The sequence below is a fragment of the Hemibagrus wyckioides genome, linkage group LG04 (assembly GCF_019097595.1).
Source record: "Hemibagrus wyckioides isolate EC202008001 linkage group LG04, SWU_Hwy_1.0, whole genome shotgun sequence".
Lineage (NCBI taxonomy): Eukaryota > Metazoa > Chordata > Actinopteri > Siluriformes > Bagridae > Hemibagrus > Hemibagrus wyckioides.
In genome coordinates this window covers 19,927,153-19,948,273 of record NC_080713.1, presented here as the reverse complement: position 1 = coordinate 19,948,273, position 21,121 = coordinate 19,927,153, and the positions used below count along the sequence as shown (strand labels likewise).

At 38.5% G+C, this 21,121-nt stretch overlaps 2 protein-coding genes across 3 annotated transcripts; one reads left to right on the top strand and one right to left on the bottom strand.

Moving 5' to 3' along the window:
* Positions 1-362: 362 nt before the first annotated feature.
* Positions 363-10,672, top strand: LOC131351731 (carbohydrate sulfotransferase 1-like). 2 transcript variants are annotated; one of them, XM_058387241.1, is made up of 5 exons: positions 363-454; positions 6,024-6,183; positions 6,652-6,732; positions 7,565-7,732; positions 8,407-10,672. In XM_058387241.1, exons 4-5 carry the CDS (start codon positions 7,594-7,596, stop codon positions 9,519-9,521), a joined length of 1,254 nt encoding a protein of 417 aa, XP_058243224.1. In that variant the 5' UTR covers positions 363-454; positions 6,024-6,183; positions 6,652-6,732; positions 7,565-7,593; the 3' UTR covers positions 9,522-10,672. The 2 variants fall into 2 exon arrangements, with proteins under 2 accessions (XP_058243224.1, XP_058243225.1); XM_058387242.1 differs by lacking the exon at positions 6,652-6,732.
* A 5,053-nt stretch (positions 10,673-15,725) lies between these two features.
* Positions 15,726-20,447, bottom strand: tmem263 (transmembrane protein 263). Its single transcript, XM_058388511.1, has 3 exons — positions 20,198-20,447; positions 18,300-18,370; positions 15,726-17,304 (listed from the first exon to the last, which is right to left on the bottom strand). Exons 2-3 carry the CDS (start codon positions 18,361-18,363, stop codon positions 17,006-17,008), a joined length of 363 nt encoding a protein of 120 aa, XP_058244494.1. The 5' UTR covers positions 18,364-18,370; positions 20,198-20,447; the 3' UTR covers positions 15,726-17,005.
* Between the last annotated feature and the right edge of the window lie 674 nt (positions 20,448-21,121).

Below are 21,121 nucleotides of genomic sequence, written 5' to 3'. Positions count from 1 at the left end.
CACATATTCTTGACATAATAATATAAGTAAAAATATAAAACCATATTTAAAATATATTTATTAAAAATATTATTTGCTATATTATGCTATATTATATGCTATATTTGCTTTATTATTTATTAAAATAATTTCTTTTTATAAAATACAAATTATGATACTTTTCATTTATTATAGTACTGCAATTATACATTTATTTCTACAATACATTTCTTCAGAATGATATTTACTGACATAATTATAGATCAGTATTTACCATTGCAAATCTCTCTGGCAAGTTGGGTTTATAGCCCAAGATCCTTGAGTGGGTGTGACTTTTAATTATTTGTAGTCAAGCCCTCATTTCAAACATGTCAAATACAGTAGCAAAGCAAGCGATACTTGAGGCAAAAATGACAGTACAATAGCAGGAGAACCTTGAAGGACTGAACTAGCAGGCAAAGAAATCTGCGAAGAAGTAAGTAACAAAAGATAATGTATATATTTAGACATTTTGTTTAAAAGGAGACAATTAAAGGAGGAGAAACAATATTAATAGACAAATTATTTAAATATTCGATTATAATAATATTTGAATATTTGAATAAATAAGATTATAATAAGAAGATCATTTTATGTAAAGTGTGTGTGTGTGTACATGATGCATAAAGTGGATTTAGAGACAGGTAGTGCATTACTAGTGCTATGCTTCAATTGATGCCTAGTTTTCTAATTTAATTTGAAAAAATGATTAGAAATTATATTATCAGCAGTAACTTTAGTGAATATTCAAACCTTTTTACAAATATTACAGAAGCTTCAGAATTTCTTAATATTTTTATTGTTCTACTATTGCTTTAATAAAAGCATGCACTTGAACTGGTTTGAATGTTACAAGTTTCTATAAAACCTGATGAACCTCATGTTAGATCAACATAATTCAGTGGCATAGAAGGGGAAGGACTGAAGGAAAATCAGGACTGATGTCACAAAATTGCTTCAATTTAAATAGTGACAGAAATTTGTTTCTCATATTTGTGGATATTGATAAATGACTGCTGTATTTACAGTGCAACAGTCCAATTTAAAATATATATGACTTATGTCTTATGTCCTCTGTCAATATCAGCACTGAAAAACAATTACAGGTACAAACAAATCATAAGTCAATAATATACTTTGGAATATATACATTTAGTCCTTAAATAGTAGTGTCTCTACTTTTGTTTGAAGAAACTATAGTGGGGATTTATATACTGTGTTAGAATATTGAAAAATATACTCTAAGGTGTAGGCTTATAAATGAGGGGGAAGCATGCTTTCTGGTGTTTAATATCTAATGTGAGGATTTTTTGTAATTTTGTAATACATAATTAAATCCCATTCATAGACAATGTAAATAGTGTCAATGTAAATAGTGTTATCTGACTGCTAAAGTTCACTTTTTTGTTAACTAGTCTTAAATGTAGTACAAAACATTTTTTCAGCATTCATGTATGCATTCTGGGCCATGCAATATTTGACATGCTTACTGCTCTGACATCTGTCATGCTACTACCCATGTGTTTATTGTCACAGATGCGGATGTAAGGACCCAAATGCAGTATGCAGGAATGAGTTCAAAATAATAGACTCTTTAATAAGAATAAATTTGTATACAGGAAATGGCAGCGTTCTCAGATACAAATAATTCAAACAGCCAACAACCAGGGTAAGCAGGGTAAGCAAAATCAGCAAAAGAATACAGTCCAATAATTCCAAATCCAGCAAACAGGGTACAACAGGGCAGGCAGAATAAGCCACAAACCACAGTCCAAAAATCCAAAATCTAGCAAACAGGGCAATATAGGGCAGGCAGAATCAGCAACAGTGCACAGTCCAAAAATCCAAACTCCAACAAACAGGGCAATACAGGGCAGGCAGAATCAGCAACAGTGCACAGTCCAAAAATCCAAACTCCAACAAACAGGGCAATACAGGGCAGGCAGAATCGGCAACAAAACACAGTCCAATAATCCAAAATCCAGCGAACAGGGCAATACAAGGCAGGCAGAAGCAGCAACAGAGGAAAGGCAGAGACAAACCAGACAGGCAAGAATGGAGAAGAGTCAGCGTCAGGAACAGGCAGAGTCAAAACCAGAACAAAGCAAAGAACAATGCATTGGTGACATGCTTAAATAGTGCAGGCCCACATAAAATGGCTGATGCCCCAGAAGTGAAACACCAAGATGGAAGTGACATCAATATCCTGGGTGGGTGGAGGAGGTCTGGCAAGAGCATGAGGGAACAGGCTTAAACAGGCTTAGGTTGAGAGACATGGAAGGTCAGGTGCAATGCATAGCACTCTGGGAAGCTTAAGTCGGATAGACACCAGGCTGAGAATCTTGGATATGTGGAACGGTCTGATGAGGTCCCGTGTGGATAGCCATATTCATTGACCGCCATGATAGGGTGGAGTATAGTCTCCGTTTGGCCCACCGGGCATAACTCTTGGAAGATTAGAGAAGCACAGAGCGGGTTCTAGACCAGTTCCAATGGCATTGCTTCACCAGTGCAAGGCTGGGTGGAACCAAAGCCTCCAACTCCTGGGGGGAGAAAAGAGGTGTCTGATAACTGTATGCAGCTTGAAAGGGGGAGATACCTGTGGCGGCGGACGGCAGAGAGTTGTGGGTGTATTCCATATGAGGTTGGCTGACCTGGACGAGGGATTTTCAGAGCAGAGCATTCAAAGTCCTGTTTCCAGTTCTTGATTTAACCGCTTGGTCTGGCCATTAGTTTGGGGATGGAACACAGACGAGAGGCTGACAGATGCCACAAAAGTTGGCAGAACTCCCTCTTCAGAAATTCAAGGTGAATTGTGGGCCTCGATCTGACACCACATCCCGTGGCAAATCATAAAGGCAGAACACATGTTGGAGAAGGACCTGGGTGGTCTCCTAGGTGGACAGTAACTTGGCCAGGGGGATGAAATTGACCATCTTGGAGAACCGGTCTATAACTGTGAGGATGGTGGTGTCTGGCCGATGGAGGCAGACCAGTGACAAAGTCACTGGTCATGTGGGACTAGGATCATCAGGGAACAGGAAGAGGGTGCAGGAGCCCAGCCAGAGGGGTCCTGGTGGACTTCTGCCGGGCACAGGTAGAACATGCTGCCACACATTCCTTGGTGTCTTTTCTTATGGAGGGCCACCAAAAGTGCTGTTGGAGGGTGGACAGACTGCATGATCTGCCAGGTTAGCAGAACAGGTGGGAGCAATGACTCCATTAGAGGATCGTAGGTCATTGGGGACAGAGTTTTTGAGCGGGTCAGCCATCCGGAACCGGCAGTCTGGAGATGGCTTGTTGCACCTCTTTCTCGATTCCCAGGTAGAGCACACGGACTGTAACTGATGCAGGGAGGATGTTTTCTGGGGCAGTTCTACCCCTTCTGGAACATACTGTCATGAAAGCATGTCAGGTTTACTGTTCTTGGAACCAGAGCGAAAAAGAGAGGGTGATATTAAAACAAAATTGCCAGGGATTCAGATGCTTGGCTGAACAAAGGTATTTAAGGTTCTGGTGGTCCAGTCTGGTGGTCTGGTTAAACTAGCAAGGGTTGCTCCACACTCTCCAACCAGTGCTGCTACTCCTCTTGGGTCAAGTTGATGACCAAGATTTCCCATTCACCAATAGGGTAATTCTGTTTGGCCGGACTGAGGCACAGTGAAAAAAAGATGCAGGCTGTCTTTGGTGGACCGTTGAGACAGGATGGCCCCAATGCTGAGATCGGATGCGGCCACTTCCACTATAAATTTATAGGCTGGGTCTGGGAGGGTTAGGATTGGGGCCAACGTGAAGGGGAGAGTCTGCTTCCTGTTTTTGGGGTGTGACCAGTCTCTCAATGCCTTTATCTGGTCATAATCCATCTGTATGTTATTAGCCAAGAGTCTGAAGCCCAAAAAGGTGCTGGAGATGTGGAATTCACACTTCTTGGCTTTCACATACAGATGGTTCTGGAGCAGGCACTGAAGAATGTCTTCAGGGAGCGAGAGAAGATGAAAATATTGTTCAGATATACAAAGGCAAACTTGTTAAGCATGTCCCATAGAACGTTGTTCACAAGGGCCTGAAAAACTGCTGGTGTGGTGGATAAACCAAACAGCATGACCAGATATTTATAATGTCCTGCTGGGCTACTGAAGGAGTTCAAAGGCAGAGGCAGGGGATACCGGTTCTTGACAGCATTAAGTCCTCTGTAATCAGTACATGGGCGAAAGGACCCATCCTTCTTCCCCACAAAGAAAAACCCAGCTCCGGCCAGAGACCAAGAGGGATGGATGATGCAAGCCTTGAGAAAATCCTGAATGTACTGCGTTATGGCCTCCCTCTCAGGTCTGGTCAGATAATAGAGGCATCTATGGGGGGTAGTAGCTCCCAGCAGGAGATTAATGGCGCAGTCATAGGGCCAATGAGGAGGAAGGGAGGAGGCTCTGTCTTGCTGAAGACAATTCCCAGGTTGTGATAGACAAATAGCAGGGAGCTAAGATCTGGTGGGGGTTTATCAGCGATTGGGTGCAGAATATGGGGTTCAGAGACTAGGTAGCGGGTGTGAGCGGGGTTCCCCACTCCAGGACTCGGCTGCTAGTCCAGTCCAGATGGGGATTGTGTTTCTGGAGCCATGGGAGTCCGAGCATGACAGGCACTTGAGGCAAAGGAATTATCAGAAACGTCATCCACTCATGGTGGTGTTCTGCAAAGGTTGGGTACGCCGTACCTAAAGAGCAGTTGGCAAGGGAACGGGTCCAAAGGGTCTCAATACTCAGCTGGTTCACCAATTCTATGTCCACATACTCTGAATATTCCACCAAGTCAATGAAAGCAGCCAGAAGATGGCCCTGATGGTTAATGGACATGTGAACCTTGAGAAGTGGTTTGGAGGGGGCTGGAGACTGTGGGCTCACTGCTGGCCCTTCCTTCAATGACAAGCTCTGCCTTTTGCTGGGCATGAAGCAGCCATGTGCCCAGCCTCCCCACAGTAGAGGAAGAGTCACTGGGAACGCTGTCTCTCCTCTGTGGGTGAAAGGTCACCGGCCAATTTCCATGGGCTGAACAGGACATGAGCCTCCAGGAGTGGTTACAGGCGATGAGAAACTTGGTGGAGAGCATGGAGTCTATCGGGTGTTCTCTGTCAGTTCAGGTGGCCATTGCGATCAGGTCATCCAGTTTGGGAGTGAATTCACGAGGGGCGAGCTTATCCTTGACCTCGGCTGCCAATCCTTGGTAAAAGGTGTCATACAAGGCAGTGACGCCCCATCCACTATCAGCGGTGGTCTTCCAAAATTCCACAGCATATTCAGCTATGGAGTGGCTGCCCTGAGAGGCCTCGAAGAGTGACCGTGCGGCGTCCTGTTGAGGAATGGTGGTATCAAAAATCTTCCAAAGCTCACTGACAAAAGCATCAAAGTGCAGAGGGCTAACTGACGTTCCCACTCAGAGGTTGCCCACCTTTTGCCCTTTCCAGTTTGGAGCAAGATAACATAAGCCACCTTGGATCGCTCTCACGGAAAGGAGGAGGGCTGCAACTTAAATATGATGGCACACTGCATCAGGAAGGGACGACACAGTCCCAGCTCTCCGGAGAAGTGCTCAGGGTGAGGTAGGTGTGGCTCCCGAGATGGGGCTGTGGTTGGAGTTGCTTCTGAAGGAGTTGAGACAGGCTGTTGGATGCGATGTACCAGTACCAGAGAACGTGTTTTCTTGATATAAATATAGCAAGTACTATAAGTATAGACAAACTACTGTTGACGACAGCCACTAAGTGCTACAAAACCATTTCTGGTCCTTGTCAAACTGAACAATGCTGGAAAATGCTGGTCATGTGGGAAAACATTCTTATCAGAATGATTTTAGTTAAGCTATTAGCTGAAGCTGTCAACTTTGAATGTTGTATGCTAAGCAAAAGTGAAGAATATCATATTTAAGTTCTTCTTTGTGTTCTGTAAATATGATGACTAGAAGGTGCTCTATGTATATATATGTATATGTTTTTCGCTTGTTGTTTGTTTAAGGATATCTACCTTGGTGCTGTCTGGGTGTGGTCTTGATGGTAAAAGAAGGGCTGAAAGTCAAAAGTTTGGGAGTTCTATATCTTTTAAAAAAGCACAGCACAACTGACTGGATAAAACATGGTCTAAACTAGCCAAACTGATAGACTGACTTCTCTAGCTGGTAAGTTTTTTTTTGATTACTTGGCTAAATTGAGCAATACATGTTTGAGATTTTCTAGTTGCCTTACTGTTGTGTTATTTTCTTAAATACAGCATATGATGTGAATATGATGTAACTGTTTCCTTTCTACCAGCATTTAGCAGCATGCACAAATAGTCTACCAGCTTGACCATTCTGTGTTTTAGAAGATGGTAGCTGGTCAGTCTAAACTAGATTATTAATTTGAGTGAATGTTGATATTAAAACAAGATTTTGATATCCATGGTGTCTGATATCTTGATGCTATATATTCTCCATATAAATATGGATTAATCCATATAAATAAGATTAATTAATATATTCAATGAATTTTGAGGTAAATGTTGGTGACAGATGGGCTGGTTTGAGCATTTCATTAACTGCTGCTTTCCTGGGTTTTTCCAATTGAGTTTACACTAATTGGTCCAAAAAAAAACATCCTGTATGCAGAGGCTTTGCAGGCTGAAACACCTTGATGAGATAGCTCAGTGAAGAATGACGGGACTGAGAAGTCTGACAGGAATATCTACAGTAAGCAAATATTTCATCAGCAACTGCCACAAATCCAGTTCGGCATGGATGAATTTGCAGGTTTATTGAATGTAGCAGACAAATCCAAAGGAACTTTCAAAAGCTTAGTCAAATAGACAAACACATCAGATGATTGGCAAACAGCATAAACAAGGGCAAATACAAAAATCAGTAGAATATAATAATTTGATACTACCTCTGTGTGGTCCATTAAGTCTTTGTTGGTAAATTCAGTCTATATATTCTTGTGTTTTCAAATTTCTCTACTAGCAATATTTATTTTCCCTATTTAATCCATGGGTTATACAGTAACACATGTCCTCCCAAGACAGGACCTGCACCTGTAAGCATAGCATGGTGACTTCAGAAATAAATCAGTATTTTATTCTTCAGTATTCATTCTTCAGCTGCGGGGAAATAGAGTTGAACATGGAAGTGTTGGAACTAAACTAAACAACTAAAATAAGCATGGCTTTTATGCCAAACAGTTATATTTAAACAGTTCTATGGTTCTAACATTAGTTTTACTTTTTGAGAGCTTTTTCATGTGATCAGCTTCTTCATGTGCTCACAAAAGAAAAATCTCTAGCTCCTCCTTCTCACCACCTTCCAGATATTTAATTGGTAACTGGTCAGCATTTAATCACATTTGTCTGGGGTTACAATAAATAAATAAATGATTGAAGCCAGGGCAGATTTACAAAGAATTCAATTATTATAGTGCAGATTAATATTTTAAAAATGGTTTAGGAGTGAGCAGAAACAGGAGACTGTAAAGGTTACACAAATTAGGCATTGCAGTAAAGTGTCCTCTATGTGTCCTCACTGGCAGAGTAGAAAATTGAAAGACAGCAGAAGACCATGAAGTGCTCATGGAAATTAGTGTTCCTGCTGGTATGTATTTGTCTGGCAGTGCAGTACACAGCCATCCGCTCCATCCACGATTGTGTCCCTGGACCATATCACTTCTCCAGTCTATGGCAGCAAGGCTCTGGGAAAGGTAAGTCATGGCACTTTCAGAGCTATAGTTATGTTATAGTTATGTTCTATGTTTCACATGCAGGTTATGATATGAATAGACCCTTGCATCAGAGACCACTGCTGTATGGGAATTTGCATGCCAGTTGCATCATGTACAGACCAGTGTTCATGAAAATGCAGCTGTTTTTTTTTATCAGTAATGGGAAGTATAGTCAGTGACTTATTCATTCATCTTCAATAAGCACCTTTGTCCTGATCAGGGTTTCATTAGATCCAGAGTCTATTCCAGGAAAAAGGCCATCTGAATTTATGTGAAATGAACATTTCACTCTTTGTCAGTGTAGGCATTGCTGGGTTTTGAACTTACAGTTTTCTTTTCAGTATCAGATACCTTAAACACTGAGCTACAACTGCTCTGAGCTTAGGATCGAGCCCATGGACCCTCGATGTGTGAGGAAGCAAACATACTGGCTGTTTTGCACAAAGATGAAATATCTGTAATTGATTTTACAATTAGCTCATAAATTATATACAGTAGTCTACTCTCAGAGTAGTATGTATTATGTTTTATGTACTCAAACTTTAGATGTGAGGTGTTTGATAAGAATAACTAGAGGAACTTGGTATTTTGTTGTTAAGCTCTGTTTGCCCATTAGCTCATAAAATCTAAATGTCTGTTCATTTTATTCTCAGATCACAGCTTGAAATCCTTCTACAACAACAACTCTGTATCCAGTAACATTACCATTGTCCCTGCCCGAAAGCACATCCTTCTTTTTACCCAAACCCGCAGTGGCTCCTCCTTTGCTGGTCAGCTGTTTAACCAACACCCAGATATCTTTTATATGTTTGAGCCGCTTTACCATGTCCAGCAAACCCTCTACAACTACAAAAATCATCTTGGTAAGCCCTTTAATAGAGTTGTGCAAGTGGTCAACAGGGACCTCCTTTTCAACCTGTATACCTGTGATCTTCATTTCCTGGAGGGCTACATCCACCCAGAGCCTAAAAATCACCTGACAGTTTCTCTTTTCCGTCAGAGCTCCAGTCAGGCTCTCTGCACACCACCCGTCTGCCAAAATAGTAAAAAGGAGATTATGAAAGCACAGCCAGATGAGGGCTGGTGTCAAAAATATTGTCGAATCTTAAACCTCACCTTAGCTTCCATGGCTTGCCAGTCAAGAAGCCATGTGTCCATCAAGACAGTGCGGATCCCTCTGATCAGTCACCTTCGGCTTCTAACTGAAGACCCAAGATTGGACCTGAGGATTGTTCACCTGGTTAGAGACCCCAGAGCAATCATGGCATCACGCATAACTACATTCCCTGCTGAGTTCTCTGCCTGGAAGATCTGGAATGCAACAGGCAAGCAGCCACCTTCTATGGACTTAACAGAGATCACGAAAATATGCCAAGACATGGAGGACTCTGTGAATACTGGTCCGAAGAAGCCAGCCTGGCTGCATGGACGGTATTTACTAGTGCGCTATGAGGATCTAGCACTCAATCCTGAAGCCAAAGCCAAGGAGATCTACAGATTCCTAGATGTGTATATAGGTGATAAAGTTCTTAATTGGATATCTCAAAACACCAACGACACTTCCACCACTAAGGCAAAGTACTCCACCAAGAGAGACTCCAAAACAGCAATAGAGAACTGGAGACTCAGTCTGAACTTTGACATTGTTGAGACAATGCAGAAACTGTGTAAGAATACTTTGGACTTATTGGGCTACAAAATAGTACAGTCTCAGGTGGAGCTGAAGAACATAAGCAATAGTTTAGTGGAACCAAAAACTTTTAATTAGTTAGTGAAGAAAAATGTGAAGGCAAAGGTCATTTTTTCCAACTGTCATGTTAAAAGTGCATAGTGATTAAGCCTCAATAACCAGTCTTTAAATGTGATTTAAACCCATTGGTGAAGGATTTACTGTTACATATATGGACTCCTTAATGAATGTACAAATTACCCTTTAATTTCCCATCTTTTCCTGTAATAATCAATGCATTAAATTAGACATATAATGTCTAATATATAATAAGTAAAAGAACAAATCTCTATATTTGCTGCATATTTAACTTCACAGCTACTATGGCTGTTCTGCTAAACACAGTGATAATAATGTAAACTGGCATGCAGTGAGTCTTGTTTTATATAGGTTTCTGTAAACTATTTGTGAAGGTTAAGTCTGGGCTCCTCGTAACTTTGACACATTACTGTTGTAAGAGGGAACACAAAACATGGTAAATAAACACTCAGAACAAAATTATGGTTAGCAAAACTGCAAATATATGGTATCAAATGGTTGCAACATATGAAGTGAAGGTGACTAATGAGCAGGCGCAAAGGGTAGTGATGTTCATGATCAAGATTGTGGAAAATGGCTGCCCTCTGGTCGTCTGGTGAGGAAATGTCTGGGGTAGCCATGACCGCTGAATTGTCCATCTAATAGTGGGCCAGTCGCTGTTTACACAGGGGTGATTCTCATGTCTTCACATCACTTATGTGACAGAACAGTATTCTTAACTGCTGATCAAATAGCGACAGTCCAATACAAATTGTATTGTGGAGTACGTACTTGGAATACCAAGAAGGCTCTGTAGGTTCACATTCTTCTGTAGGATCATAGAAAGCCAAGATTTAACCTCTCTGGAATTATCTGGCCATCAATGTATGTAAGAGCATTTATCACTAAGGCAGTTCTCACAATTAGTAAAACCAAATCTAGAAGCCACAGAGTTAAGTGGACTTGCCTTGAGTGTGAATGCTGGCTGTTATAACTTGCTCCTGGATGTAAATAAATGGGTGAATGTGTGTGTGTGAATAATGCCTGCAATGAACTGGTGTCCTATCCTGGATGAATTCTGTACCTGAATTTTCTACCTACCTACATGCCTACATACAAACCTACCCAACTACCTCCCTATCTGTCTGTGGCCTATTTAGACCAACTGCCTTTGTCAAAGCACAAAATAAATGTTATCCAATTTTTCTCACTGATTTCTTAACTTATTTCTATATCAGAAGTTAATTAGTCACAACTGTGTAGTATGTTTTAATATGTAGTATGTCTTTTCTATGTTTGCAGTTGCTTTTCAATCTATGCAGTATGTTTCCTCTGAAACTAAATTATAGCCCATAATTAGAGTCCATAATTAGAACAATGAAATGTTCAGTCCCCCAACATAGATGCCCATTTGGCTAAAACTGTGCTCATTAATAAAATGTGATTGTAAAAATATCTGGACTCTAATAAGTAATTATCCATATTACAATCAAAAATATTCTCGAACTGTTTCTATATTTTATGAAATGGAGGTTTTTTTATAGACCTTCATGGAAATGTGGCATCTAGACAGAGAGACAGAGAGTCTGGTATTTCAGTACCAACACAGGCAAATCACCAGATAAAGAAAATGAAGGAAGTGAAGCAATAGGGAATAATTTTATGATTATACCTAGATATTAATTCCAGTTACATCTGTCAGATCTTTGTTTAGAGAAAACTAAGCTGCAATTTATTTGCCGCTCCATTACAAGAAAATATAAAATTAATTTGTGTGGCTGATATGATTTATAGATAAAGACATTTGATAGAAACAACATTAAATGGCCTGGACTCTATAGCAGTACAGTTAGGGCTCACTTTGTCTATTACTGCTATTTTGGCTGCTTTTGCATTCGTCAATTTTTAACTGGAAATGAACAGCTGGAAAGCAGGTATATGTTGTAGTGTACGTGACGGGCATGAAGACTGTGATCATAAACCAAGATAAGGATTTGCCAGTCTTAATGATTATACTGCTATTGACCCATTTCCAATTCAGGAAATATTATCAAGATAAGGCAACATAAAGACAAAGATTGTGTGAATGGGTGTGTAAAAAAAGTGTCCTTTTTAAAAATAAAAAAAAACTATTAAATTAAAGAGCCAAAAAAAGATGGAATTACTTGGTTCATAAATGGTTCATAGATCAGCATAATATGGAGCTTGGAAGCTGAGAAAAGTATTTGAATATGATTTTCTTTAGATTTTCATTATTTTACATTAAATTAAAGATAGAAATTTAAAAAAAAAAAAATCTGTGACATGAGACTACATGCACAATGCTTGACTAAAAACCTCCACACTGTGGCCTTTCCATCACTTTGGTAGAAGTTAATATTGGTTCTAGGACTTTTGTTGCTCATTCTGTATTTCTATGCAAATTCCAATCTGGCCTTCTGAAGTCGAATGCTGGTGATTTGTTTGCTACATTTCACCGTTATATTTCTGCTTTCAAAATCTTCTTCTAATGGTGGATTGTGATACCTTCACCCCTGCCCTGTGGAGGTTATTGGCAATGTCACTGGCTATTGTGTTGATTTTTTTCTTACAATGTTTGTCACCAACTGCTGTTATTTTCTTTGGCCAATCAGCTTGATGCCAGTTGTTAGTACACTCTTTCTTTTTCGGGACATTCAAAATAGTTGCATGGGCTACACCCAGTGCTTATGCAATGGTTCTCCTCAATTTTCTGCTCAATTTTCTGTCTTTTCTCAGCTTCAAAATGACTTTGGTTGGTTGTTGGTTTATATTATTTAACAACAAATGCAGTCCTCACATTTAAAAACCAGGGCTCAGGCCAAGAGTTGAAAGCTAATAATTGTTCTTACACATTCAATCTAAGAGGGCACACATGGGCAGTAAGAAACACCTGTCAATCACATGTTCCAAGGTTTTTGATCACTTGAAATGTGGGTGGGTTCAAACAAAAGATGCTTGGTGTAAATACTATCAGACAATGAAAGTTCAAATTGTAATCCATCATCTCATATGCATCTTATGATTTCCAATCAAATGTGTAAAGCAAAAAACAAAACAATTGGTCTTACTGTTCCAATACTTTCAGGGGAGATTGTATATAGCCAAAGTTGTCCTTAGTAGCTCATTTCTGAGCATATGTATGCATTTCACTCCCATGGACATGTAGTTCCCAGTGCATGTCTTGAAAATGAAATATGAGTATATATAAGTTACAACATATGGTATATTTAATTAGTGTAAACTCATTTAATCTCCCACCTGATCGAACCTGAGGCGTCACCTGTGCATCACCTGTGCTTCAGGTTAACCCCACACATTTTAGCTGGAGTTGGGTTATTTAGAAACATTGAAATTTTTATGGTTAAACCATTTCCTTTTTTTTTAGAATTAGAGGCATGCCTTGGGTCTCTGCAATGGAAAAACTAACCCACAAGAGGTCACAAACCTCTGACTGGGAAACCCCTCTGTACAGTATCTGTGAAGGGTAAAGTTTTGTGTGAATCAGAAAATTTAGGTTCTTTTTAGTTCCTTTAGACTTCGAGTAAGAAAAGTGGATATTTGTCTTGTTTTGTTGTAAGTAAGTGACAGGCAACTAAAAGGCCAACGATTTTATTTTCACACCCTTCATATGGTACATTTTATCTAATTATGTCCTAGTCATCAACAGAGTGAATCAATTTGGGAAAAAATACATAATTCAGAACAAATCTCTTCAAGCTCATCAAATCTGGCAATTCACATCATACACTATATGGCAAAAAGTATATCGTCTGACTATCACACTCATATCTGTTTATTGACTTATTCAGCCTTTGTTATAATAAAATACTCTTCTACAAAGGTCTTCCACTTAAATTTGGATAATTAGAAATTAGAAATTCATTAGAAATTCATAATTGAGGCCATCTAGTGGCTGGCTGTGGTACAATTGTAGTCCATGTTAGCTGGAAAGGTAGCAGACTTCAATTAAGTCCTTCACAAAAATGTCTTCAAAATATTTCTGAGAAAAACTGTCAACTGTCTTCTAAAACTTTAGTGATTTTGTGGTAAATAAAAGGATGTGGTTTATAAGGTTGAACCTGAACCTGAACCATGAATGTGCATACACTTTCCAACACATTCATTTCATTTTTTTTTAACATAGTTCTTAAATTTAGTTTATTTATATGCACATTCCAGGAGGAGTGGCTGTGTTTTTATTTCACTGAAGTTTGTATACCGTATTTAACTGTGTATATAACAAATAAAAATCTTAAATTATAAAATTTAATTTTTTCTTAAATCTTAAAAGCTTAAATAGCAATAATTATTAAGAAGCAAGGATTTACGTGCAATAATATATGACATCTTAACATGAGAATGGGAAAGAGGATGAGTATGATGTTACATGGGCCTGTATTAGGCAATTCATGTATTGAGGCCTTTTGTATTGCCATCGCATATCAAGAACTTTTAATATCATGGAATAGCCAAAGGAACACGTTAGACTCAGAAGAACGTTTGTCCTTATAATCTCAAGCATGACAAAAGGTTATTCAACTGTGGTAAATGACGTTATTTTGTCCTTAAACCAATACAAGTGTAACAGGAATACAATTCCTTTTTCAAATAAAAAAAACACTGCAGATCTTAAAAATCCACAATGTTTTAGATGCAGATATTGTTATGGAAATATCTGATTTGAGCCCTTCACTTATCAGAATTAAACTATTATATTTTTTGCCAGCAGGACATTTTTTCTAGCTCTCCCCACCCTCTTAATAATCTAGCCACTTAAAACAGGAGCTTTGAAGTGTAACGGCTTTAAGCTTATGATGAGCTATAGACAGGTTTCATCACTGACTTACTGAAAGGCTGTCTAAATTTTATGTCTGTAAATGAGCCAAAAGCTATGTAGTTATCTAGCTATGTAGCTCCTTCCCTCGGGCAAAAATCAATGTTAGCAGCTCAAGCTTACAGCCTCATTGCTACAAGTCATAGTATGATGTTCTTGATGTGAGGCTTTTTGAGGAGCCAAAGATGCATGAAGTCTGGTAGTGAGAGAGCTCATTAAGAAATCTGAATTACATTTCTTATCCAGATCAACTTACATTTTATACAACTGAGCAATTGAGGGTTAAGGGCCCAGCAGTTGTAACCTGGTGGACCCAGATTCAAACTCATAACTTTCCAATCAGTAGTCCAACACCTTAACCACTAAACTACCACATAGCATTATTATGTATTATGTAGCTAGGTGGCAGATGGCATAGCAAGTAATATTGGCCACTTACAGCTTCAGCGTTTCCATTGCTTTGGTTATGTGGTTTTGGACAGTTTCAGCATCTTCAGTTTCCGCTGTCCTCCAAAAAGTATGCAGGTATGTAGACACACTGTTAAATTGCCCTTAAGTGTGAATAAATTTGTATATGTGTGTGAAGGTATGCTGTGGTATCTGGCACCAAGCTGTAAGCAGCAGATCCTTTAAGTCCTTAAGTTGGGAGTTGGGGCCTCAATGGATCGGACTTGTTTGTCCAGCACATCCCACAGATTGTAGTCTTGGGAATTTGGTGGCCAAGTCAACATCATGTTCCTCAAACTGTTTCTGAATAATGTATTGTGGCAGGATGTATTATCCTGCCGGAAGAGACCACTGTCATATATGTATACCACTGCTGAGATGTATTTTGTCTGCAACAATGTTTAGGTATGAGGTAGATATCAAAAATAACATCTATATGAATGGCAGGACCTAAGCTTTCATAGTAGGACATTGCCCTGAATATCACACTGCACCATTATAACAAGAAAATCAATGCACTTCATTCACTTCACAAGTTTTCATGAGGTTTTAATATTAAGGCTGATTAGAATGAATCTTAGAAAAGCCACTTTAACTTGACATAGCAATTTGTATTAGTAAAAAATTACTCTTTTTTTTTTTTTAATTATGACTATTCCTGCACATATTCCCAGTGTCCCAGTGAACCTGTAAAGCCATGAGCTTCTCATAAACTCAACTCAATAAAGTATCAGGGCCATGAGGAATGAGTTTGTGCAGGAAGTGACAGACCTGGAATGACCTTGAAACTGATACCTTGAAAGAGTGACTCTTTAGGAGCTAAAACATTTCATTTGTTCATTTATTCATTCATTCAAGATATTTCCAAGTGTTGCTTCTACTATTACCCACCATTTATAATTGAGACAAAAAGCAATGCAATGTTGAATCCTATTTCTTTATTTAATTCACATTATATATTCAAGCACAGACTTACTTATTTATGTGTAAAATGAATACACTTAGATGAATAAAATCTAAAAAAAAAATGAAAGAAAGAAAGAAATAAAGAAAGAAAGAAAGAAAGAAAGAAAGAAAGAAAGAAAGAAAGAAAGAAAGAAAGAAAGAAAGAAAGAAAGAAAGAAAACATATTGCTTATTACAGAGATACCTACATTGACTGAGCATCTTGCATTCTTTGGTTGTAAGAAAATAAAGATTTAGAGCACATCTTAGAGAAAATACTGTTCAAAATATAAAAGTGTAATGTATTATTGGTATTGGCCTGGGAAATGCTTCTATTTATGAAATGGACAAGACAAAATTTCAAAGCCACTGGAAAAAGGCTTTAAGATAAATAAAACATGTATAGTTGAACATACTATTTTTTATAGGTTACATTCTTCACTGCAAGGCTAGAGTAGGAAAACGGCCCAGTCTTTAACAGACATTATAATCTAACCTAAACCGCTATTAGACTGAATAATATTACTGTTGTGTTTAGGAATGTTTGCTACCAGCATTCAATTTTCATAAGAAAACTCCTAAGCTGATGTTTGGGTGCATAGTAAACACATTAGTTTGTGGCTGGAGGCTCAGGGCTTCTTTGTAAAGTACTGCAAATGTAAAAGAGAGAGACTGATGAGCAATGCTGTACAAGAGAACAGCACAGGTCAATCTGCACCCCAGAGGCTGTATCTCAAACAAAATCAGAGAGATGAAACATTATCATCAACCCATCAGTCTCAGATTTTCTCCTGCAGTACACCGAGTGATACCCAAGTGATGCCCATCTTAAATTTTCCCTACGGCTCTGGTACAAAGATATGCGTGTTGCCTAGTTTCTGGTCAAAGACACAAAACTCATTGCAATGTGGCATAGCAAAACTTGACAATGTTACAGTGGTCCCTCGCTAAATACCCAAGTCTCCAAACTTTCACGACTAATACTTCGAAAATTAAAACATTTTGCCCTTACTGGGATCACAACAACCTCACCTTGTCATGTTCCAAAACATACAACGCAGGACACAAAAACAGAACCTCTTATGAGAAGCAGATGGAAGCTCCTAGTACACTGAAGTCACTCATTCTTACACCAGATCTAGCAGATAGATCTGGTCCCAACAAAATGTTTTGCAGAATATCAAACCAACCGTCAACCCACTGAGGAGTCATATAATATAGTCACTGATGACAGCATCTCTCCCAACAATGCAGGCATTTCAATCAGACTTGTCCTTCTTCTTGGCTCCTCCAATGGGAACTTTGTTAACAACTGCTGAGCCAACTGCGGTTACTCCGCCGGCCACTGCCGTTACGCCCCCTTTCACCAATCCTACTCCCATGCCGGGAACAGCAGCAACAGAGGTGACGGCGGTCTTCGTGAGGTCCAAGCTCTTCCCTCCTAGCCAGGCCACCCCACCAACAGTGGCCCCAACAGCCCCCTTGGTGACACTGAAGAGACCTCCCGTCACTCTGGAAAACATCCCCGGCTGAACCTGAGGGTGGTCTTTATTGGTATCTGTAGAATGAAAAATATAACATTTATGATCAGCAATAATTACCTTTAAATTATGATTATATGATTCATGTGGCTAAACTTTTTCACTATATATCTGCTGCTTCTCAAACCATGTTAGCGCGAAAGTGATGCTTTTGACCATTTTAATTCAACAATTTTCGTGGCCATCCATAATAACCTTGTCTGATGTTAACTAATATTTACTCTGACATTAATGAACTCTTCATTTAGCTTGACAGAATCAGATGCATCAGCAGATCTTTTAAGCACCACTTTATAAATGGTAGATGAGGAAAGGAGGTGGTGCGCTACCAAAGAATGTCAGGATAGTCAAAAACACATATAGAGCTGCCAATCACTTCAGATATAGCACATGGCAATTTCTAAAACCTATGCCACTAATCCTTTTCCTCCAAACTAGCCCCTGAACCAGAGCTTAACAGCCCTGCTTTGGTCAGAGCAGAGCTACTTTTCATGCCAGAAAAATAAACAGAAGCCTAAAACAAGCAAACCAGTGACATTTCATGGCATGGCATTGTACATATGATTATGTACATATGATTATGTACATATGCAGGTTTTTTAAAAATTTACTTAAGACAAACTGCACCTTTAGATGATCATGTGACTGAGCAGCTTATCGTATTATTAAGAAATCCAAGCATTAAATATGCATATCTAACATAACATCTAATTAGCATGAGAATTTGAATAAAGTCTGGAAAAGGCTGACATGGCCTTGGACAGTCTAGTCTATAATCAGGGACTGGAAAATAGCTTTGTAACACCTAAAACAATTATTTCACAATATATACCATAAGAATTTGATGCTCCAAGCCTCAAGAGTACACACAGAGGGAGATAGAGGGAGTATATAAGGTCATTTGATAGACAGAGGATTAGATGTTGGCACAAGAGCACCATCGTGTGAATTTACAGTGTTACTACTTTTTATATGTGTCAGATTTCATTAGATTGTGCCTGAAACTAAGTACCTGCTGGAGGTTCATCCTTTAAGTATGCAGGCTCATCATGCTGTGGCTCATCTCTTTTGCTCATTGTGGCTCTGTGGAAGAAAAATCAGAAGATTTAAATGGTGATTAATATACACTCCAAGGGTGCAAAGAACTAACTAAGAGCTAGGGTGCTGCCTATATCAACAAAAAACAAGGCCAACCAGTTCACAACTAGTCAGTACTGTATTTACTTACATCCAAACACTACTGTATACACAAGTGTAACTCCTATGTTTACAGACTACATACATATACATATATACATACATACACATACATACATACATTATATATATATATATATATATATAATGTATGTATGTGTGTGTATATATATATATATATATATATATATATATATATATATATATATATATATATATATATATATATATATATATACATATATATACATATACATACACACACACACACATATACATACATATATATATACACATACATACATATATACATATACATACATATATATATATATATATATATATATATATACATATATATATATATATATATATATATATATATATATATATATATATATATATATATATATATATATATATTTATATTTAACAGGGCACAGTTACTGCCAGAACTTTTACAATGTTACAGGCATTTGATACAGGTTTTTAAAAAATGTTGTTAAAGGCGTAAGCCTAACAGACAGGTTTGTTTTATAAAACAAAAGAACGAGAACTTCTGTCCACGCTCACTATTTTTAGTGCCGTTTATTGTAATGTTAATGAGAAATAAACGCTGGAGTCAAAGTACCAGGATGCATTGCACAGCTACTTTGAGCTAAAACAGAGGCCTGGCTAAATAATTTGATACGAGATGAACATCATGATGTTGTTCATGGCAGGATCAAACCTGATCTGTTTCAGCAGAGTGAACCAAGTTAAATAGTCTAAAGGACTAAAGCGCTGCTGCATCACTCACAGGTAGAGCTTAATTTCTAATGGCAAGACTACCAGCTGGTAGTGAAAAACTGACCAATGTAATCGAATGTAATCGAAAGAAAGAAAGAAAGAAAGAAAGAAAGAAAGAAAGAAAGAAAGAAAGATTATTTCATAACAAAAACAAATCTTGGACACTGTTGAAAATCACGAGGTAGATCACATTATAAAGATTAGTGTGCAAATCATTCATGGGTGATTTTTCCCTACTTGAAATATCTTTAAAATCTTGAAATATTTTAGTTTAAGGCCTTCAGTGTTTCCTGTGTGTTGAACCTAAAGCCAGGTGAAAAAACAAGTCGTCCACTGAGGGCAGTTACACGTAGGCATGAATGATTACAGCAACGTGCCACTGTTTCAGAGCTTTACTCCATCACACGACATGACTCCAGGAAACATTAAATATTAAAGACTTGTTCACCTTCAGATTTCACAAGAAAATAAAAAAGAGGATGACTTCGGATGTTGATATTTTTTATTTATTTTGAATAACACAAACCAAATAAAAAGTACAGCTTGTTACATGAACAGAAGCTAAAATGCTAATTAGACAGTAAAGTGTACGCCTGTCTTTCAGAAAGGACTAGAAACAAACTGCTAGTGATAATAAAATGTTAGAAATGTTAATTTTTTTGGGGGGGTGGAAAAGAAATAAAAAGCATGTTTAAGGACATCAGCCTGCACTTTTGTGAAAAGCCAACACTAGTTATTTCTGCATTGTGACCTGGCCCAATATAACAACAACCAGCAAAATGTATACAGATATCATCACTGAACAATTGAATTAATTGAAAATGAATGGTGTTATGACTCTTATATAGGTATTCGAAGTTAATTAGCCTTCCAAAAAACTTTTCTGAACTGTTAGCTAAAACGTTAGCGACATGATCTACTCACTTTTAGAGAGCTTCAGTAGGAGCTGTGCTTTTTTTTCCCCCTCTCCTCTCAACTTCTGCCCGTTTCTCCTTGTGGCCTTGCAATAACGTGGAGCTTTTTTAAAAAAGTTCAATCGGCCCAGAAATAACCTTAAGTTCACGGAGACTCTTTCTGTCTCTCTGTCTCTCACGTACACACTCACACACTCACATTTGCGTGACGTGGACGTGGCGCTCTACTTTGCTCTCTTTTCTTTTTCTTTTTTTTCCACCACTGTGGACACACTAAACAGGAAGTGACGTTTTACAGTCTCCCGCACTCGCAGAGTGAACGGAACGCGGGGTTTTCACGCGCATAAAAGAAAAAAAAAAAATTGCACGAGCATTGCACAAGCATATTCAAAACAAGACTCTTACATTAATCAACACTTACCGTTCACTAATCAAACACCACTGATTCATGCTCAATTCAGTTCACTTTTATTTGTTCAGCTTTACAGAACATAAGAAACATAGTTCAGGATTCGTGTTAGACAAAGCATGAGGTGACTGAGGCAAGGAAAAACTCCCTTAGATGGTAAGAGGAAGAAATCTTGAGAGGAACCAGACTCAAAAGGGAAGCTCATCCTCATTTGGGTGACATGAAGAGTGTATTATAAACACCAGAGAGTATGATTATGAATAATGTCCTTTCTATACTCATATACAGTCAGTTGGAGGTGTTTGATGCAGATACAGCATATATTGATCAGGAGGTTGTCCTCAAAGTCCACATGGGGTTGGCATCTTCGCTTTGAATAGCCGAAAACTTCATGAAGCAGAGTCCAAATGGTGCTGGTACACTATATTGCCAAAAGTATTCGCTCACCTGCCTTGACTCGCATATGAACTTAAGTGACATCCCATTCCTAATCCATAGGGTTCAATATGACGTCGGTCCACCCTT